The sequence below is a fragment of the Misgurnus anguillicaudatus genome, chromosome 7 (genome assembly GCF_027580225.2).
Source record: "Misgurnus anguillicaudatus chromosome 7, ASM2758022v2, whole genome shotgun sequence".
Classification (NCBI taxonomy): Eukaryota; Metazoa; Chordata; class Actinopteri; order Cypriniformes; family Cobitidae; genus Misgurnus; species Misgurnus anguillicaudatus.
This window is the reverse complement of record NC_073343.2, coordinates 16,615,780-16,638,184: the sequence shown is the minus strand read 5'-3', so window position 1 is coordinate 16,638,184 and position 22,405 is coordinate 16,615,780. Positions and strand designations below refer to the sequence as shown.

Below are 22,405 nucleotides of genomic sequence, written 5' to 3'. Positions count from 1 at the left end.
GTTACACAAAAACTATCCAACACTGATAAAACAATCCAACAAAAAAACAACGAAACATTTTTTAGAGTGCATGAGGAATTAAAATCAGATCACGCATTCCTTTATCCTCACCATCACGGAGAGTGCGGCACTTGGCTGTGTAGCAGACCCCCACGCCACGGTGCACATCCTCCCAAGCACTTTGGAAAGTAAGAAACACCTCGACTCGTTTTACAAAAAATGGTAAAATAGGTAACTTGGGTAACTGATTTCCAAAGAGGATGATTTGTGGGAGTTCATTTATCAGAATGTTTTATACTGTTTCACTGAATTATACAGATTTTTTACACAGTTCACTAGAGCATCTTCTAGACATTATTCAAAAGTTTGGATGAATCTATTGCAGCTGTATTAAAGGCAAACAGTGGTCCAACACTTTATATATTAAAGAAATTTACCTGGTGTTCACATTAGTGTGTCCAGTCCTTGTACTTATTTGTTTGTTTCTTTTGATGTTCACTAGATGTTTTTGCCAGAACACTTCATTGTAAAGACTTCTTACACCATTATTTGTTTGCAACAGTCATAAAAGGCAGGCTTACAGGGACTATATCAGATCAGACAACCAATTGGGCCACACTTAGTGTTATAAACAAATCTTTTATAACACTAACTCCATTCATACTTCTTATAAATCCTACAAGAACCTTATTAGATCAGACAACCAATCACTGGGGCCACACTTTTGTGCTTTAAACAAATATATTAGCATTCCAAGAGACTTTTACTCCACTCATACTTCTCATAAATCTAAAATAGTAAGCTAATTACCTTTCTGAAAAATTCTTCCCCATTGTGTTCTGTGCCTGTGATGAAAAACATTTAAAGGAAGTTGAAAGCAACATGCAACAAATAACTTGCAAAACAAAAGGAAAAAAAATGTAAATCTCTCAAATGCCCCTGCATCTTTCCTTTCTGCCCTCTTGGAATAAAGGCTAACCCTGATGGGTCATATTTGCCTTGGCCAAACACCCCAGCTTTACAGGAATACCCTTTTACAATAAAGACTGATGTTCAGCCTGTTATTCTTTAAAGTCCCCCCACCTCTCCTATTTCTTCTCCATTCGTTTAGTTCTTCCACTATACTCTCCTGCATTTGCCCCGTCTTTGTTTTTAAGTGGCAGTTACTCTGTTCTGTCGCTCTTTGTTTTGAGTCAGCAATGTGTTTATGACGCATTTCCTTCCATTCTAGCAGGAATTGGTTCTTGTAATAACTCTTCTAAACCACATTCAAACCTTTGGTGCATTTGTGTACAAATGTAGCATACCACCAACAAAACTGTTTTTCTGTTATAAAGCGCCTGCATAAACAGTCAGTAACACTGAGAAGGTAAAGCATTGTTAGGGTAATAGTAATAGGGTATAAGAATGTGACATTGGATATTGAAATGGCAGTCATTTTATTGTAATTTTAGATTTCAGCATTTGCTTATTTACAGCGAACCATTTCCTTTTTTTGATCACAGAGGGCTGGTGGTCTATGAAATTTCCCGGTAGATTTTTGGGTCCCACTCCGCCCCTGCTGTGGGCATTAGCATATGGCCAGACATTGCTTTTCCTAACATATATGTTTGTCTTGCCTAACAATATTAAACCATTCCACCTTTGTACACAAGGCTCATCATAATGGATGTTTTTTTAATGAAGGCTCACTGACAAAACTTAAGAATAAAAGTATTCACTGGTGTATTTTTATCCCAAAATTTTACATACCTGACATATGACTACTGCTACTGATTTACTTTTCCTTTGAGTCTTTTTTGCAGACTTCTCCAAATGTTTGTTGAATCTGTAAGCACAGTCGATCACACAACTACTTTCGCACTTTAGTTTTTCACGCAGTCGATCACACAACTACTTTTACACTTTAGTTTTTCAGGCTATGATGCTTAGACCGTTTGCCACTCGGTGGGCATAATCGCAGTCACTTTTGCCGAAGGTGACGTCACATGCATACCCTCTATACCTGCATATACCCTGCACTACACCACTGTTGCCAGGGAAACCTGCAAATAAAATTTTAAGAGATCATCGAATCTATATCAGATGATCTCACTCAGTAATCCACAAATAATTTTCTCACCAACCTTCACCTGAAACTGCCATACAGTGTGTAGAACATTGCGTGAGCAATGGGTTCAATATAAAAGGAACACAAACAGATAAAAACTGATGAAATATATACTTTAAAGGCACTGTGGGTTTGTTGAATGTATAAAATAGCCTACAAATGTAAATATATTTACCTTTGCAAAAAAATGTGTTACATTATTAAATGGCTTTAAAAGTGTGAGAGTAGACATGGTGTAATATTTGACAAACCAATTTTGCTTAATTGTGTATGATAAGCAGGTGTTGATGCGACAATTCTTTAAATACAATAAAGTATAATATGGACTATTTCTCAATAACTATGGCTTTAAGCCGAATTAAAAGTGTTTTTTTTTTCAGTAGCAATGTTTAACAGCTACTTTTAGGTAAGACTTTAGGATACAGAATGTGCCCTATACCGAAAACGACTTTAAAAGAAATTAATCATACTTAAAACTAGGTGAAAACTCCAAATCATTGATTTGTATACTTAATGTTTACACCTGACCCAGCGTTGTTCTTCTTCTGAACAGCGTTTTTCTTCTTCTGAGGTATTTATGGCAGGTATTGGATTTTATGACAGGTGTTGATAGTGATAGAAAATCGTAGCGTAATGTGTCCATGCGAACTGTTATAATTTGTTTCCCTGGTTTAGGAGAGCTGTGCCAGACAACGAGTGACGTTCACAAGTACCGAGAACGCGCGTCACTCTTGTTCTTGTTTTTTTCCATTATTCTCAGCTGTCGAGGCAGTCAAGTCACACAAACATACAGGCATTTAAAACAACAAGTACATACTTGTTTAGTTTGTAGTTTCTAGATTGTTGTTGTTTTTTCTTTTTTGTATTTGTTCATTAATTGACTGATTTCGTATTTTAATATAATTGGAGATGGATAGGAATTGAATGGTACACATATGACTCTACTCCTTTATTGTTGTACCTGGAACAGTGGTTGTGTCTAGACATGCCTGATCGCTTATTTATTCCTTGCAATACCAGATATAATACGTGGGCTGGACCTCACTTTGGGATCTAAAAACTGCATTAATCTAAACATCCCCTCCACCAGTGAACGTTTTGTATCTCTGGCGACATCTACAGTATCTGTTCTCCTAAAGATAAAGATGATTTATTGTAGTCTCAAAAATAATCTTAAGATATTTGTAAAACACAGACTGTAGCCTAACAAATGATATTTCCTTACACCGTGTCAAAATGATGTTAAAGGAATTGCGCAAGCATGCATGCAAATTCAAAAAGCCACTCGTGGTTTGTAGAGCACTTCCGCAAAGCAGCTCTGTGGCCGTTTTCTAGTGAACCCACGATCACCTCCATTTGATCTTGCGTGTTCCATGCATTCGGAACCCCTAAAACATGTGAACAGACCACCCAGTGAAAATACAGGTGGGGAAAGAGGGGAGGGAATCCCTGACGTGTCTTTACATTGCTTTTTACCAAGGAAACCCATGCGCGTGTGCTCTGACGCAACTGCCCATTTTTGGAAACATGCGTCAATGGTCGAAACCAAATGAGAAACGGGGATTGGAGTAAAAAGCGAACAGGTCTAAAGCAAGCCAAATCACAATTAACTAAATGCCCTTTGGTAAATACGATTAGTTTGAACTAGTTTTATTCAGATTGCAGTCTTTGTCTTGAATGATTATCAACGTCTGACCTAATATGTAACAACGTACGGATTGAACACCCCTATTTTATATCAGGGCTGTGACGAGTACTGTAGTTGGCGTTAATAAGTCAAGCTGCGAACTAGAGTAGTGCCATTGAAGTGAGTCATCTTACGGCGTGACCTGAAGAATTAGCACTAAAGTTCGCTTACTCGCCAAAATCAGTTCAGCAAAGTCCAGAGCGGTACACTCATCGCTGCCGTGAGTCACAGCTGTAGGGACAGGACTAAACCTGCGAGAACACCGAGTTCACTGAAGTAGGTGCTTCACGGATTTTTTTTCCAATTTTTATCTTGTTCTTGTAGAACATCATAGTGTCTTTTAGGTACGAGTTTACAACGGGATTATCAATTTATTGGACTATAGGAGACATTTGAGAGCACCGGCTTCGCTAATAATAGAATGTTAATGTATCTGGATTAATGTGCCTACTATAGCCTACAGACCATTAAGAAGTATTCTTGATATTATGTGTAGATTAGGCATAAAGGAGTCGCTTTGATTGGAAGTGCATATTTGCCACTGAAGACAATCTGATCGTGTGGGAACTCATTGTCAACCTTTTGAAATTTCCTCCTATTTCCCTGGATCATGTACCAGGATTACACAGGGACATACGACACATCATCCCGCGGAAGCAGCAGCTCACCGGCGCACCCAGACAGCAGCCCTATTCCTGTTTCCAACTACCAGGTACGTTACATCCTAGTTCTTGTATTTATGTATCTAATAGCCTAACTTCATACTTGCACATAGCCTACATTACACATACACTGCAAATCCTGTACTTACCAACCTGATAATTATTACAGTAGCCTACATTCAAGCGGCACCACAAAACAATTGCACATGTAAATAGGCATAGTCTTAAACTTATTATATCCCGAGAAGTGAATATCAGTTATTGGATGTTGCTTTTTTTACTTTGTTTTCTGATAGGAAAACTGCACACATGTTGCACCTGAATACAATTTACTTTGCATATTGTGACAAACTTAAAGTTTATTAATATAGCAAGATATGCTTGGGGCGCGCATCTTCGCTCAATGTTAAAAACATATCTTACGAATCCCTCTCGTGCTCGTAATGGAGTAATTTTCAAAGGAAAAATTTCCCTTCTGCAATCATATTGCTGCAAGAGTGCAGATGTTGGCTCTGATAACATTATATTTCCGTGGAATTAGACATCTTGACAGATAAGGAGAGCAATGGCGTGGGTGGCGTGCGTAATGTGAAATAACACGCGGGTGCGCACATAGTGGCCACAGGATGCCACACTTCCGGTACTGTATCATAGTTAATATACTTTATTAAACTTAAAATATGGTTTATGTACAGACTAGTTCTGTACCAGTCTTTTAATTTTTTTTGCAAAGAAGTCATTATTTTATGAATTACTTATACATTTGTGTGACTACATGATGAACAAAATGAAAGTAATAAAAATGCCCAAATGCATTATAAAGGTATTCTAGGTTTTATGCATTAAAATAATCTAAAAATGAAATTGAATTAAACTAATGCCAGGGTTCGCACAGGGTCAATAAAGCAAATTTTAATATCTTATAACTATCATGCTATCATTTACTGGTAAATTTGCTGTTTTACTAACATATAAAAATGAAATGCCACCTCCCATTCCAGCATGTGCTGTTTAATCAAGGGGAGTAAAGGCAAAAATTGTTTGGAGGGGAAAATTTGGGTCAACAGCAAAGCAAATGTTTCAGCAATAACACAAATACTGCTTTGTAAGAGAATAAAAGGCAATTTCAAAGTGCTAACCTTTCCTATGTGGTAGAAAATGTGGAAGCTTATAGTCTTTCACAATACTGATATTTTGAGAGAGAGAATAATCCTTAGTGAACATAAAAAGATTTAAGTAAAATGTTTGACTGTAACCTTTAGAGTTATGCTACAAATGACCTATACTTGCAATGAGTGGTGAGGTTATTTTATTTTAAACAACACAAAGTTTCCTGAAATTCATTCGCCTGTAAATGATTTGCGGTTAACATTCTCCATCACGTTGTCAGTTTACTGTTAAAATCCCACCAGGAATGTGTGAATGGACTGGAATTGGGTGGATGGAATGCGATGACATGGAAAGCTTGTTAATTTTCTCGGAAGACTGGACAAAGTAATTTTATAACATTATTCAGCATTTATTAAACCAAATCTTTATAAATATTTGTCTAACATTTTGTTAATAAGACTTAATACTTAATAGATTAATTCTCATGTGTTTTGAGTATGAATTTTATATAAACAGAGTTTAATGGTTGTTTGGTAATCTGTTATTATTATTATTATTATTATATTCATAATATAAATTCATATGGAAATTAGAAATGAAAAGCTGGAAATATTAACAGTACTAGCTATTTTAATTGAATAGTTAAACTTACAATTAGTTAAACTATAACACGTTTCCATTATGTAATATAATTGTATTCTGTAGGTATATAAAAAAAATGTTCAAAATTGAAAATGTTTCACAAATGAGTTTATAAACGGAGCTTGCTTTATAGACAAGCAAGTTCACACACTGAAAGGAAATACATTTAAGTCAAAACAATGGTAGCATTTTCAGTAGTATACCACCCTTTAAAACGGAAAATATTTTTATTATAGTTTTTATAAAAATGACAATTGTTTTTTCTTCTTTGACCATTTTTCTTATTTGCATAAGTAAACAAAGCTCTTCTCTGTTTTTACCATGATCTTTATTAAAGACATTGCCCTCTTTGAAAAAAAAATCTGTTAAAAATCCCACACAAGTGGTGATTCTGTTCTCCATTGCATCACAGAAGCTATTATCTGTTCCTGCTTGGCTTGTGTCCTGCTTGGCTTGTGTCAGGGTGGGTTGCGGGCTTTCCCATGATTCACAGTGTGTATCACCCTTTCGTTCTGGGGGTCAAGCAGTCAAGAGGGCACAGTATGAAAAAAGCAGTTGGAATGATTAATTAGTCTTCAAATGTGGAGATTTTTAAAATGACTAAAAGTGGGTGGCTAGGGGGACTACATTACCAAAAATAATAAATCATACTATGTTTAATATATGGTAAAAGTTAAAGCCTACTTTTCACCCTTTTTCCCTAAATGCCAATATTTGAACAGGTTGTTTGTTCTATCATTTTCTTTGGATTTGTGTTTATCCACACATCTTCCTTTTTTTTTACAGAAATACAGAGGAGACATGCCTGGCTCTAGCAGTGCCTTTATTCCAACCATTAATGCCATAACTACCAGTCAGGACCTGCAATGGATGGTTCAGCCCACTGTAATCACCTCTATGTCTAATCCATACTCGCGGCCTCATTCGTATGGTATGTCTGTGTCTAGTGGCCCAACCCTTTTTGGCAACACAGCCCTCACACGGCCCGGGGTCATCCGATCCATCGGCGACACCCGAGGACGACGCAAGAGAGATGAGCAGGTTAGTGTAGATGAAAACAACAACAGACCATTAAAATAAATGTATAGACCAAACAAACATGTTGTCAACATGTAAAAAAAAAACTATAACTAATTTTTTTTACTGCTTGTCAGTTATTAAAGCTCACTTCTTATTTTGTATGCAGCTCACTCCTGAGGAAGAGGAAAAAAGAAGAGTTAGGCGAGAAAGAAACAAATTAGCTGCAGCTAAATGCCGGAACCGGAGAAGAGAACTAACTGAGATGTTGCAAGGGGTAAGTAGTTTGTACTTATTAAAAGAAGCATTCCCTTACTGTACGTGCACAATTAAACACTAATTTACAAAATGCCCACAATTGTCTCAGGGCTCTTTTTTGGAAGGTAAAAAAAGAGACATTCTAAAATGGCAGTGTTTACAGCAACAAAAGACCAGTTGTTTTCTGACAAACATGGGAATGCCCAATGAAGGCTGTAGTTGAGCTACTTAGATTTATAATGTCATCTGTTAGCAAGTCAGACCTGAAACATGAGGGAGGAATGTGCAGCGTGGAGTTGGGCTGAGGAAAACTTCTAATATTGTTCAAGGAGGAAACCACAGCTAACCATCAAATCCCACACACTGTTAACTTCCTTTTTCCCTTCTCCCAGCCCATTCGTTCATCACCAAATAAGGAACTTTATCTAATACAGTAATAACTTCCAAAGTATGCATTAACTGCTTCTTTCTTAGCAACTGCAGCGTTTGTTTTAATTTTGATTCCTACACAAATTTTTCGGTAAAGAATTCAGACCATTAAAGTTTGTCTTTGGTTGTCGCATCATGTTGTTATGTCAGTATTTTAACTTAAAGGGGACAGAGAATGAAAAAACATTTTTGCCTTGTCTTTGTTGAATAATGTAGTCTACCCGCATTCCCAAACATACAAAAAGTGCTGGATATGCTAAACATCTCAGTCTCATAGAAATTACTCTTTTAGAAATGTCAGCCAGAAAACGGCCCAATCTGAAAAACTGATGCTTATGACATCACAGGCATCTCACTGCCCCTCCACTTTAAAATAATTGGCTACATTTTTTGAGTGGCAGCAAAGTCAGCCAGTCAGTAATGTAGGGCCCTATAAAATCCGTTTTATTTTTTCCCAAATTCCGTTTTATTTTTTCCCAAATTCCGTTTTCTCCGTTTTAATTTTTGCAAATTCCGTTTTATCCGTTTTAATTTTTGGCAATTATATTTTTTACCCTTTACTTTTATTTTAGTCATAAAAAGAGTGTGCCTTTAATGTTAATGATTAAAATGTAAATGATTTGGGGGGAAAACTGGATAACAGGATTACTTAATGACTATAAAAGATGCATTTACACACGCACATACACACGCACGCGCGCACACACAACTCAATTCAATGCATTGTTTTTTAGTGTTGTTGCAGGAGGCTACAACAAGGTGTCAACGCAGTGGTGCCTTCAAAAGTGCCTTAAACACATCAATCCAGCGGAACGCGATCCATATTTTATACACAATCGCTTGAAATGCATATAACTTTACAAACATACACAGGATAGTGATCTGACTTAGGACAGCATGAGCACGCAGCTCTTTGCACGTGCGAGCGAAAGAGAGACAGAGAGCGGCGCCATGATGCAGATGATTATATTTTAAATGCGAGGGATAGTTAGTTTGCCTCAGCTCACTTGAAATGCATAAAACTGAACAAATACATGAGGATTTGTGTTCGCACTTCGGACAGATGCGTGAGCGCATGACGTGAGAGGTACAGTGAGACAGACATGGATGAGAGAGTGCATGTATCTTTGCGCTCACCGTGAACAGAGTGTTGACTAAACTTCCAAAATAACAGTTGTCCGGTCACATAAAAGTCATGTTAGACCTGCTCGGAACTAAGTGCTTAGCATCGAATTTCTTATTTTTTTCGCTGACGAAAGCAGAGTCGTGGAGAGCCGCTTCGCCATGGTTTCAATGTTTTGGAGGAGGTCTGAAACGACGGGAGGGGGCGTGTCGCCCAGATTTACTTCCCCCGGTCTGCATTTCCCCCAGACATACGTTCGTCTCCCACACAAAAACATAATTTTATCCAAAATATGTAAAATTCCGCAAAATTCCGCGTTAATACTAGATTCCGTGTTAATTAGCCAATTCCGCGATTCCGTCCGCGATTCCGTGATCGCGGAAATTATAGGGCCCTAGTAATGAGATTGCAAGTTAAGCCAGTACGGGGAGCCAAATAGGTGCAAAACCACTTGTTTAAAATCCCCCACCCTAGAGCTATCTAAGATAGGTTTTTAGGAAGCTTCTAAGGCATTAGAGACCCAAACACATTTTTTTTGTCTACATATCACAGAACAAGGATAAATACCCCGTTCAATCATTCTATGTCACCTCTAAGGCCTTTTACTTAACTTATAATTTAATATCACAATATAAATCAGTTGTTTAAAAATATTTAACAATAACACAGATTTTACTGACCTGATCACCCAATTAGCGCTGAACTTACTGCTTGAGTTAAAATATTACTGCTACAGATGCACTAGTAACAGTTGTGGACAGTAACGAAGTAGATGTAATTCTTTACTGTACTTAAGTACTTTTTTTGCGTATCTGTACTTTACTCAAGTACTTTTTTTTTGGGATACTTTTACTTTAATACATTTAAAGTCAAAAATCTTACTTTTTACTTTACTAGGCAAGGCAAGGCAAGTTTATTTGTATAGCACATTTCATACACAGAGGTCATTCAAAGTGCTTTACATACAGTAAAAATGAGAAAATAATATATAAAAGAGTAAATGTAAAAATAATAGATACACGATAAAATCACAATAAAAACAAAGATACTACATTTTAAAAATCGGTTGTTCCTTTTTTATTTATCAGTGGATAAAAACTTAACTGGGCAAACTAAGATGCACACGTGACGCGTCAAACCACCAATCAGGCTACAGCACGCGCTTCGTTTTGAACTTGTTTTGGTTGCCCCGGCAACGTTATATTTTAGCGTGAATACACGGTTCATGTAAGAGACACGTCAGTACAGCAGCCAGCGTATCGTTTGGAGAGTGAAACTGCATTCATAAACAATGGAGAAAATAACTGACTCACCACAACACCCATGGACTTACTTACGCAAATTTTTTAAGTAGTTGAAAAGAAGAATGAGTCCTTGTGTCTTCTCTGCCTGCCTCGAGACTGTGCTATTTTATTTTACAAGAATTCTCCTTCAAATCTAAGGAAACACGTAGAGGTAAGCCAATTTTATTCTGCTTATATTTTTTAAATTAGCAATCTTAACAGTAACTTGCATTCCAAAATATATAAATACATTTATTTATGTATTACAATATACATATGACATGCTTAAGCACATAAAAATGTTTCTTAAATTATATTGGCTTATTTTATTTGTCAAAGTAAGCAAAACTAATTTCTAGATATGTAGTTAATGTTTTGAATCTTTTATTTTGCAGAGAAAGCATGGTAGCCACATTAAAAGGTATGTTGCCATAACAGCATCAAGGAAAAGAAAACTGGAAAGTGAGGATGCTCCTTCAACCTCTAGATAGTAAAAGAAAACTCCTGTGAACCTGTGCTTAGTTCAAGCTTGTATTACCCTTAAACTGTTAAACTATGTAACAAATAAATCTTGAAATGAGACTTACTGCTCTCAAATGCTGTTATTTCATTTGGTGCTAAAGGGAATCTTTTGGCTTTAAGGTTTTAGGCTGATGATCATTAATAGACATCAGTGTCTGATTCATTAATGTCCTTCTATTAATAGATTGGTGAGCCAAGCAAGTCTTTTCAATTAATAGATTGGTGAGCCAAGCAAGTCTTTTCAAGTAATTTGAGTTCAGCATGAGTTTTTTTGACAAAAATGCAAAGTACTTTTACTTAAGTAATATTTTACCTTGGGTATCTCTACTTTTACTTAAGTACATAATTTGGTGCGAGGTCATGGCATTTGGGTTCTGGCGCGAGGTCACGGCGTTGGGGTTCGCACGCTTACAAGGTTTGTGAACAGTAAACGCTACAGGCTAAAACACTCGAGATGACAGGATAAAGCGTGCAAAGAAAAGTAGTGTCTTGGACCATTTCTCCAAAATGAATGACACAAATGAAAGTTGCTTGCAACTTGTGTATGCAAAGCTTAAATACAGTAGTAGCACATCACCTATGATGTATCACTTGAAAACCCGACACCCGCAAGCCTCTTCGGGTGAGAAAGGTAGCCAAAGCCAACCTTCCTTGTCATCTATGCTAGCTGGTAGGAAATGTGACAAACAGTGCTCAGAGATTATTACCCAAAAGATATGCAGAATGATTGAAAAGACATGCTGCCTCTTGACTTTGTAAGCAGTGAGGGCTTTCTGGAGATTATGCACTTCCTTGAATCCAACTACACAGTCCCGTCTCGACGGACCATAACCACAAGCATTGAAGAGCATTTTGTCAAGAAAAAAGATGACCTCAAAGTGCGCCTGTGTGGTGCCAGATGTGTAGCCATCATGACGGACCGCTGGACACACTAACCACAGAGAGTTGTGTGTCACCTCCCACTGGATTGACAAGGTCTGGCAGGTTAAGTCAGCAGTACTCCTCACAAAAAGTTTGCCAGGCAGACACACCGCCGACAACCTGGCTGCAACACCAAGCGAAGAGGTAGATGCCTGGGGTATGACAGGGAAAGTGGTTGCATGTGCCAAAACAACGGGAACAACATAGTGGCTGCCAACATTCCTGAAAAGGTGGACTGAGTATCAGTTGCATATTCCGCCCATATACCACAACTGGTGATCAATGACGCATTTAAGCCGTTTGTGTATAAAGTTATATCTGTAGCCGGCAAACTAGTTCCACTTTTCAATCACAGCACTGTAGCCTGCAAAGCACTCCAGGATAAACAAGAACAGATGCAGCTCCTCAAACACAAGCTCATTCAGTCCTGCAAAACTAGATGGAATTCGGTGTTCGACATGTTTGAGAGGCTTCTCGAACAGCGATGGGCAGTGACAGCCGTCTTGTCCGACCGCACAATCATAAGCTGCAGGATTCCAGAATTCTCAAGATCAAGGACGAATACTGGGCAATAATGTCTGATTTTAAACCTGTCCTGGAAACCCTCAAATCCGCAACCACTATCATGTCTTCTGAGAAGACCGTGTCGATCTCCCACAACTACACCATCACCTTCAGCATCATAATAAGCACATTGCCATCGCTATGGATGACAGGCCCCGGGTAGCAGAGTTCAAGGCCACGTTTCGACAGTCATTGAGTGAACGCATGGAGGTAGGTTATAATTTTGTCTTTAGGAGTATCGTTTTTCATTCATTCATCATACACTACACATAGTCACTACACACAGTCAGGTTCAGTGTTGGTCAAGTTACTTGGAAATAGTAATTAGTTACTGATTAATTATAAATTAAATTAAATAAAAAAACTTTTTAAAAACTTGTTTTATTAGTTTTAATATTTTCGTTTTATTCACATTGCATCAAGCAAAATTTAATTAAATGCAACAGTTTCAGACTTGTAGAAAATTGCTGATCATTTAAACCTATTTTCTGCACAGCATATAAAATAAAAATATTTTTGTTAAATCTTTCATTTGAACAGTAAATAAAATACAGCAATAAAATAATTAAAATGAAAGTCTCTCCTGATTTGATTCCAAATTATTAACATTTACGTCTTTTAACAGTAAAGTGCAGAAGTTTTGCTTTGTAGAAACCTTTCTTTAAAGTGAATTTCGTTTTCTATAAATTGTATCTTCATTTGAATAAATGTTTCATCAACCAATTGCATGTATTTAATAACTAATGCGTGCTTTGAGCTAATACGTTACTGCCCATCACTGGTCAGGTTATAGGCCTATTGGGCGTTATATAGGCTACAATTCAATATATCAAGCGTTATGAATTAATTCATTATAGACATTAATTCAGCTATATTGTTCACCACAGGATGACTACAACGAACGCTTGGTTGCAATGCCAGTGATGATCGCCTCTGCCCTGAACCCTTGACATAAACATGAAATGCTTGAAAAAGACATGAAAAAGACAATTTATCAAGAAAAAAACAAAAGGCAGTGCTTGATAAACTCAAGGAACTCTGTGCTGACGTGGAGCATGCAGCTGTTGAGAAGGACATGGGTGAGGAAGAAGAGCCTGGTGCTGCAGGATGATGCTGCTGTGACAGCGGGTCCATCCAGTGGAGCCAGCCACAAGGAGAGTACAATGAGTCTGCTACTGGAAGATGATTACAGTACTGCCGATGCCACAGATCCACAGTTGGAAGTGGATACATATGTGAAAGATAGTCGCCCCTTACTAGAAAGCAATCCGCTTGATTGGTGGAGGGCAAACCAGACGCGCTTTCCCAGACTGGCAAGATTGGCGCAGCGCTACCTTTGCATCCCCGGGACTTCTGTTCCATCAGAAAGGGTTTTCTCCGCTGCAGGCCTTGTGGTTAATCGACTGCGTACCCACTTGGGGTAGACCCATATTTTCTGTTATGTAAGAGTGGTTGGGGCCTAACCCTAGTGACCTAAGAAAAATAAGTTACGGTGTCTTTTATGCATTCATTAAAGATTTTCAGACAGTCTATTTTGTAGGCCACAGTATTCTCTATTTAACTTGTTTTTCGTTAATTTATTTTCCAAGAATAACTAATGGCCAAACCATTGTGTTATGTTTTAATAATTAGGCGGCCTAACACTTAAACCTGTCTGTGAGCTGTCTGTTTTTTTGTTTATTTAATGTTATTCTTAAGAATAGCTGTAGGCCGTGTTGGCCATTGTCTGTTATTGTTTAGGAGATGTTCCCCTTAACAGAAGTTGACACTTGTCTTTTTCAAAAATAAAAAATAATAATAAAAAAAAATCTGAAGGGGCCTGTTTTATCCATTGGTTTTATCGTGTATTAGGTAACATTCCGCATAAGATGGGCTTAGATTTGGAAATACATTACATCGACTTTCGGTGGTAGTCATCGTCTTTCTTTATTATGTGTATATATGCTAATTTGTCCTCTGATTACATAGAAGCTTCTCAACGCCGCGTTTGCGGGAATCATGTTTGAGTGGAAGAAGGGCAGCGCCAGGGCTGTGTGTGTGTGTGTGTGTGTGTGAGCGGGAGGCAGAGCGGCAGAGAGATGCGACAGAGTTGCGAAATTGCAGGCGTGGCTCGAAATGGCTGTTATTTCAAATAGCGTAGCATATTATAAACTAATCAGTTTCAACCGATTAATGAGGCTTGGTGGTCGGTCATGAAAATGTTTAGTTTTCGCCATCCCTAATTTTCACAGAACTTTTAACATTTTATCATTTTAGAGAAAATAGACAATATTCCATTGTCAGCAGTGTTCGAATTATGTCAAAGATTATGGGGGTCCCCTAGCAAAGCCCCACCCCCGGCAACCCCCTTGTCATTATAGGGTGGCCGTGATTTTACAAAGTAAAACATTTTTTTGTTGGTCCTGGATCAAAGTTTATAAAAAATATATATTACCCTTAACTCAAACCCTAATCATTTACTCCCACAAATTAGTATGAAATAATAATTTAAGAAGAATTTTTTTTAAAAGCCCCCAATCCTAAATCGAACAATCTGTCGATTTCTCCAGAAAACAGCATGAGGCGCACTTAAGAGTTTTTTTCAGAGAGTGATTTATTTCAGATAGAAATCTTTTTGGATTAGTTAATTGCAAAATTAATAATGGACAGTAGCCTACCGCTTTGAGGCAGCGCACCACGATCATTTTAAATTCATGTAGTATTTTAATTTGAATAAAAACCAGGGGATCCCTCAAATGTATATTTTTGTATATAATGTATATAATTCTGATTATCAATAATCAGAATTAATAATACTGATTATCAGTGGTTTAACGCATCCACTCACTACCCACCAATTAATTTATGCTATTTTTAAATACTTGACCCACCTGACCGGAAGGAATCCGTACATCTTTAGCTCCTAGACTTCTAAACATGCACGTTTGTCCTATGAAGGCAATTCACAGCTGTTCAGCCAGCGCTACAGACTGCTTGAATCAAAGAGTGCCAAAAAATTAATTCAGCGCTGCAGACCTGAATTGTGTGAAGGACATCAAATTAACGCAAGAATCACTTTGGGTAGTGTGGCGTCAAGTCAAACACATTACTTCAAACTGCTTTGCCCAACAGGCTTGGCCAGAGGTACGCCCCTGATCAGGTGTCTCTGTTTACAAATGAATGTCAACAGCTAAAGTCTGATTGGGGACCAATAACTCGAGTTGTTGGGAGGTGTGCCTTTTATAGTGTTGAAACTGCTATGAATGTTGAAATGAGGACAAGGTTTGGCAGTTAATGAAATGCACTAGGTATACATGCATCATCAATGTGTGTCTTCAATTAGAAGTAAAATAAGGCTTAGTTTATTATGGTTTATACCAAGATAATTTACTCTGTGGTTTCTTAACTAATTGCTTATGAGATGTAATTAAACAGCACATGCTTAATATTATTAATATTACTATTGCTCATTTTAAAAAGGAGAGGTGTGCTTTTACTTTTCTCAACAACTAGTGCTAAATGAAGCTTGGCAGATCTCATTATCTTACATTTTATGAAGAACTCAACAATATCTTAGGACCAGATAATCAAAGACTTTGACACTGCCTTTTTTTACTTGGGCTAGTTGGCAACCCCTAAGTACCCTACCGACTTTATGTAAACCTTCAGAACACCTTAGCAATGTCCTGCATGTTTCTTCTGTCCTGAATTTAAGCAATGCCTTGCTTTGATTGTCACATGACAATTGGTCTGCACAGCACCACACAAAATACCTCAAGAGCAATTCGAGAGGAGACTGCTCCACATCCTTTTGAATGGTCACATTGTATTTTTATTTCTTTTTCTTTTTTGCATGCATTTCTTTGATCAATTGTTAAATCCATTTTAAGCCATGTTGGGTAGTGTTTGGGCAGAACACACTGCTGGGTTAAAATTGACCCAATGCTGGGTTGTTTTAACCTAACTTCTGTGTTATAATAACCCATGGTTGCATAACAACACCCAAACATTGGGTCAGTTTTTAACCTATCATGGGGTAATTTGTCCAATATCTAACCATTATGGGTTAAAAAGAATCCAGCAATTTTTAGAGTGCAGTCATTATCATTTCTGATTACAGGTCAGTGCAGACTTGTGGAAATTTAGACCTGGGTTGCTTGTACGGAAAAAACTAAAGTTTATGTTAAGTGGTCTCAGAGAGGACTGGAGAGGTATAACAGTTTTGCTGGTGGCACCAAGAAACACACCAGCTGTTTGATGGTGTGCTTTACATTTAGTCATTTAGCAGATGCTTTTATACACAGCAACTTACAAATGAGGAAAACAATGGAAGCAATAACATCAACAAAAAAGCAGCAGTGCATAACTGCTCTCAATCTTGTCTCTGCTAATCTAACGCAGTACACAAAGCAGAAATATATATATATATATATATATATATATATATATATATATATATATATATATATATATATATATATATATATATATATATATATATATATATATATATATATATATATATATATATATATATATATATATATATATATATACAAAAATTCTTCAGTCGGTTTTTGAAGGTTGCTAACAACTCTGCTACTCTTGTGGAAAAAGGCAGATCATTCCACCAGTCGCGAACGCTCCAGGAGAACATGTATGATATATTTCTGACTGAAGATTGTTTGCATCAAGTTAGATTCAGTTATCTTCTAATCTTTATTCAGACCCTCTAAATCGAACACTCATTTGCATAAATAAGCACTTATGTTTCGCTGTGAAATGCTTTAACATTATAAATCAATTACAAGCAAAAATATTTTCTATGCAGAAGTGCTTTAAAATGTATGTTGTGAATATTTTATTAAACATTACCATTTTGTCTTTTTAATACAGGAAACAGAGAAGTTAGAAGAGGAGAAGGCAGACCTGCAGAAGGAAATAGAGACACTCCAGAAGGAAAAGGACAAGTTAGAATTTATGTTGGTTGCCCACAACCCAGTGTGCAAGCTGCCCCCTGAGGAACGACAGAAGAGCTCTCACAGCCAGCAGTGTGGACCCCTTCCTCTGACCCTGCGCTCCAACCTGGTTTCCCGGGGCCTAATGAAGACTCTGAACCCAGTGGTAGTGAAGCAGGAGCCTTTGGAGGAAGATGAAGAAGAGGAGGGGGGAAAAGCACAACATTCAGTCATCAAGCCTATCTGCCTGAGCAGTGGCATGTTTTGTTCTGATGGAGACAGCCTCAACACACCTGTGGTGGCTGCCTCCACACCGGTGTCCACCCCCAGCAATCCCAGCCTCATCTTCACTTACCCAAACATGCTGGAACCCGAGAGTCCCTCACCCTCGTCGGAGTCCTGCTCCAAAGCACACCGACGTAGCAGTAGCAGCGGTGATCAGTCTTCAGATTCCCTCAATTCTCCCACTTTGTTGGCGCTCTGAAGGAAGCTTTTAGGATCTCCATTACACTCTCAGCTGGGATTTGAAGCTCTATGAAGCTGAGAAACCTTGAAGGGCTAATTTGCTCATTATAATGTTTTGGTTGTTGTTTGTGATTTGTTGTTGTTTAGATGTATGCACAAATTTTAAACGCTATTTCAGCTCTGAATAGTGGTGAGGTTTCTCAATACAAATAGAAAGTGGGAGGAAAGCTTGCATCATTTAATCTTTAAGAGCATCTTGCAGTCAGTGCTTAATAAAGCTATTGGCCCCCAGTTTGGAAGCATGGCAGGTTACTATTCTCTGCCAGCCATCTGATTTTAAACAGAGCAAAATTGTTTAAAAACGTAATTACTGATAGGTACTGAATCCAATATTGGACACTACGCTAGACAACTGCTGCTTTAAACTTTCGTACTTGTGATGTGTGAATTTTGTCTCATTGTATTTTGTCTCCTGCTGTTTATACTTTTTAGGATTCACTAGATGAGCCTAAATTCCAGATGGTAAAAGAATAACCTATAATAAAAGGCTGTTTTTTGTTGATATTTTGTACATGAGGCACAAGTGCTATCAAATTTTGCCAAATTTACATACCTTTTGATATGTTTAAAATAAAAAACACTCATTAGCATCAGTGAATCTACTGTCAGGGATTTTTGTCTTACAAGCCATACAAGCATTAATAGAAGCAATTGCACATAGAAATCAATAATTAAAACATAATATATGAGTATAAATAAGGGAAACTCCAGCCATATTAGGCTCTGCCTCTTACCCTGACATTGCAATACTGCTTTTGTATTGGTGCACACTGTGGTTAAAAACATTTAACTATGTTTAACTTTTATAATATATACTTTTATGTATTGACTGGTAGATGCCCTTTTTGCAGGGTACAGTTTGAACTGATACATATACCATGGGCACTTCTCCCTGAAACACTGGTTGGCTTTATAGCTGCACTTGGGAACAGATGCACTTTGTTAGCAACCTTATAATCAAATAAAATGCTATTACTTTAAAAAGTCAGATTACATTGAAAATTTGAAGCAATAGGTGAGTGTATGTGTTTTGGACACTGAAGAAAAATATTTTTGAATAAACTCTTGAAAAACATTCCTTGGAAAAGATACTGAACTTTAAAGAGAACTTGAGTTATTGTTTGTTGTCACTACAGTCAGTTAATGACTGAGCATCAACAAGAGTGTCGTCTTGTACTGGATGCAGCAAAAAAAAAAAAAAAAAATGCTGCTTGACTGGTTTCTGTTTGTGGGACTTCTATATTGCTTATTTATTTCAGGAACTTTAGTTTAAGGGAAAGTTCACCCCAAAATGAAAATTCCTTATGTTGTTATAAACCTGTATGAGTATGTTTATTGTGTTGAACACAAAATCGCAACCCAGTCGATGGTCCCCATTCACTTCCATAGTAGGATTAACAAATACTATGGAATTCAATGGGTAATTTCAACTGTGTCCTCATCATCTATTATCAAAAAATATTTTTTTTTCTACAAAATGAACAAACTCATAAAGGAAAGATGACAGAATTTTTTTGGGTGGGGTTAACTATCCCTTTAAACTTGATTTAACACTTATCAAAAGTAAGAGATTTTATTTGTGAATTTAATACCAAAAAAGAGCAAATGTCTGAGGACAGTGTGTTATGTTGTCAGTCTTTAAACCCAGTGTAATTTAAGCAATCAATTTGTACAGTTTTCTGCATATGTACTTCTCTGTCTGTATTTTCTCTTTTAATATATTGCTTTAAATCTTAAAAGACAGAAAATAACCAACAAAAAACAGCAATATACAAAGCTTTGTTTGTTTAATTGGTCATTTAAATTGATTATGATATATGAAAATACCACTTTGGAAACCTTTTTATTATGTATTTTGCTTGTGGACAGTATTTGAATATGTTGGATTATCATTGTTACATTGTGGTGCTTTTGTATTTGCTTTTCATCAATGCTGTTAATTTATGATTTATTCAATTAACATGAAGATATAAGCATCTTAATATTGGATGGTATAGCTCTAAATCTGTAGACCACTTTGTTTAAGATTTGTTAAGCACCAATTGATGCTAATGAGAAATTTTAGGAACACACAAACACTTGCTTTGTAAAATGCATAAAAACATTACTTGATGAATGGATATCGGAGTTAAAACACGCTGAGTTAAAACACGCTGTAAAAAATATGCAGCATTGTTGTCAAATCAACATATATTTTTATGTTACTTTAACTTATAAAATCAAGTTGAAATAGTTTTAACAGCCAAAACCTAAAACCAAGTTGTTTTAACTTTATACTGCATTTTTTCACAGTGCATTAATAAAAAGAATCTAGGTATGTACAGTATGTGTGATTTAATTTGAGTGTAGTACATCAAATACAAATCTACTTGCTTCTTTCATCAGTGCTGATAAAACTGTGCTTCTGCTTTAGTTCTGACTATTAAGCCATTGCAAGCTGCACCTTATGGATTTGAATTCAAACATTGCCCAGCAAGTAACACTAAATTGAGAATGTGTCGATTTGCCTAACAAATGCATTTGTACATTTTACTTAAACCTAAAAATCACCATATACAACTATCATTTCAAACATTTATGTTAACATTAAGTTTTGGTTAAAGGTTTGGCATTAATTTTACTTATACATTATTATTAAATAAATATAATTTGCCTGAAGTTTTGGTAATAATCAAATCGACTTTGAAAGTCATTAATGGATGTTTTGCAGTTGTGTATTGAAATGTAGACCATATTCCTGTGTTTGTGTGGAAATCTATTATTTTTAAATAAATCTTTTTGAAAATGTGTACTCTGAGCACATTGTTTTTGAATATTATGAATAAGGTACAGTCATTATGAAATTAGAAATGTTCACACGTTTTGCTACAGATTGATAAACAGCATTTTATGAAATCTCATATAGATAATTTATTGTAGCATGTCAAAATAGGCACTTTATGGGTGTGAGCAAAATAAATAGTTTTTGTGTTCATCCATTTAAATCCAAAATAGCTGGTGGGTAGGCGGAGTCTCAAAAACTTGCATGCTGCAGACAGTATCAGATAAGCCACAACAAAGCAGGAGATTTTCACTTAACAAGTTAGTAGCGGTGTTCAGCTTTATTTGATTAAAAAGTCAATCATCTGTTAGCCTCGTCAGAAAAGCTGGGTCGGTAAGGCCCGCAGAGCCGGATTAAATAAATGGACTACACTAGGCAGGCTGCATTTTTTTGCCCCCCCCCCCCCATCGAGGTTATTTATGAATTGAAATCTGAAACTTACCAAAGTTACTAATAAAACTTAATTCACATTTTACATAGCCTAGTCTTTGGTTACAAATTGGTTTTTGTATACCAAATTAAGTCATGTGTTGTATATTAACCAGTCTATCAGACAATTTTTTGCTAAATGTATTATTTATACGTCATTACACGGCTCTATTAAATGCTATTAAATTATCCTCACCTTATCCATTGGGAGTGTCGTTGTTAAGGCAGTAGTACAAGTAAATAACCAATAGGTGTCAGTAATCCGCGGGAGAGCTTCGCTGCATATTTCTCTTCAAGATTGAATCGCAACCTAATCCTCGTCGAGCAACACGTCCACTGAGGTAAATGTCCTCAAAACACTGGTTATTTATGTTTCGGTTATATCAATTATATAATAACAGTTTTTATATTATGTATAACAGTTTTATCTCAAAGTAATGGTAGTGCTAAAGTCTAATGTATCGTTTCTGAGGCTAGATTTTTCTTTACGCTATTCACGTTTGTGAAGTGAATTTAAAACACAGATTGCTTGCAGTTGACTTAGTTAGCCACTATCCATTGGTTTTGTTATCATGTTTGGTATCTAACGTGATTTTTGTGGGGCTTAAAGAAAATAAAAACTCGACTCCGCTAGTTCTGCCATTGCAGAATTATTATGCAAGGAACTGTTTTTTTTTTTTTGCCTCGTTATTATACGCAAACATGCCTTATATAACGTAGGGAAATGATCATTTGTCCTTTATTTATTTATTTTTTGCAGCAACCATGTCTGTGTCCTTAAAGGAACTCTGTCAGAGAGTGGAACGATGAACTTGAAAATCAACCATTCTGATGACTGGCGTCCCCATCCGAGTCACCACCTCAGACAACAACAGTCATAAACTCACAAACACAAATACACTCAGTAATGCGCTTAATAAAGAAAGACTTAACTATGATTTTATCTGTGTTAACCTATGATATCAGTTATTGATGTATTTTAAATATTTACGTATCATAGGCTTATCATACATGCATTGAAGTTTTAAAATGTATCTAATATAATACTTTAATTAAATTGAATGTTTTGGAAACCACCATTAAATTATTTTGTGCATGTAAAACACAAGTAGCAATGTTTTTATTGAATTCAATTTTGAATTCAATTGAATGTTTTGCATACCACCATTAAATTATTTTGTGAATGTTAAACACAAGTAAATGTTTTATTTATTGGAGATAAAATGGCTGTTTAATTAATATAATACTTCTGTTTGTTAGGCACTAACAAGTGAAAATAGTTAGGTTTTGAGTACATTTATTAAAACTCGATAGCTGTAATGCTTCTGTGCAGAAGGAAGCCCGTGAGCCACGAAGGTAAGTTTG

General features: G+C 36.5%; 1 protein-coding gene across 2 annotated transcripts; it reads left to right on the top strand.

Annotated features, from left to right (window-relative positions):
* Window positions 1–3,782: 3,782 nt before the first annotated feature.
* LOC141365290 (fos-related antigen 2-like) lies at window positions 3,783–20,579 on the top strand. 2 transcript variants are annotated; one of them, XM_073869477.1, is made up of 5 exons: window positions 3,783–4,073; window positions 4,294–4,509; window positions 6,998–7,252; window positions 7,398–7,505; window positions 17,204–20,579. In XM_073869477.1, exons 2-5 carry the CDS (start codon window positions 4,408–4,410, stop codon window positions 17,747–17,749), a joined length of 1,011 nt encoding a protein of 336 aa, XP_073725578.1. In that variant the 5' UTR covers window positions 3,783–4,073; window positions 4,294–4,407; the 3' UTR covers window positions 17,750–20,579. The 2 variants fall into 2 exon arrangements, with proteins under 2 accessions (XP_073725578.1, XP_073725580.1); XM_073869479.1 differs by having other exon boundaries at window positions 3,787–4,073; window positions 4,417–4,509.
* The last annotated feature ends 1,826 nt before the right edge of the window (window positions 20,580–22,405 follow it).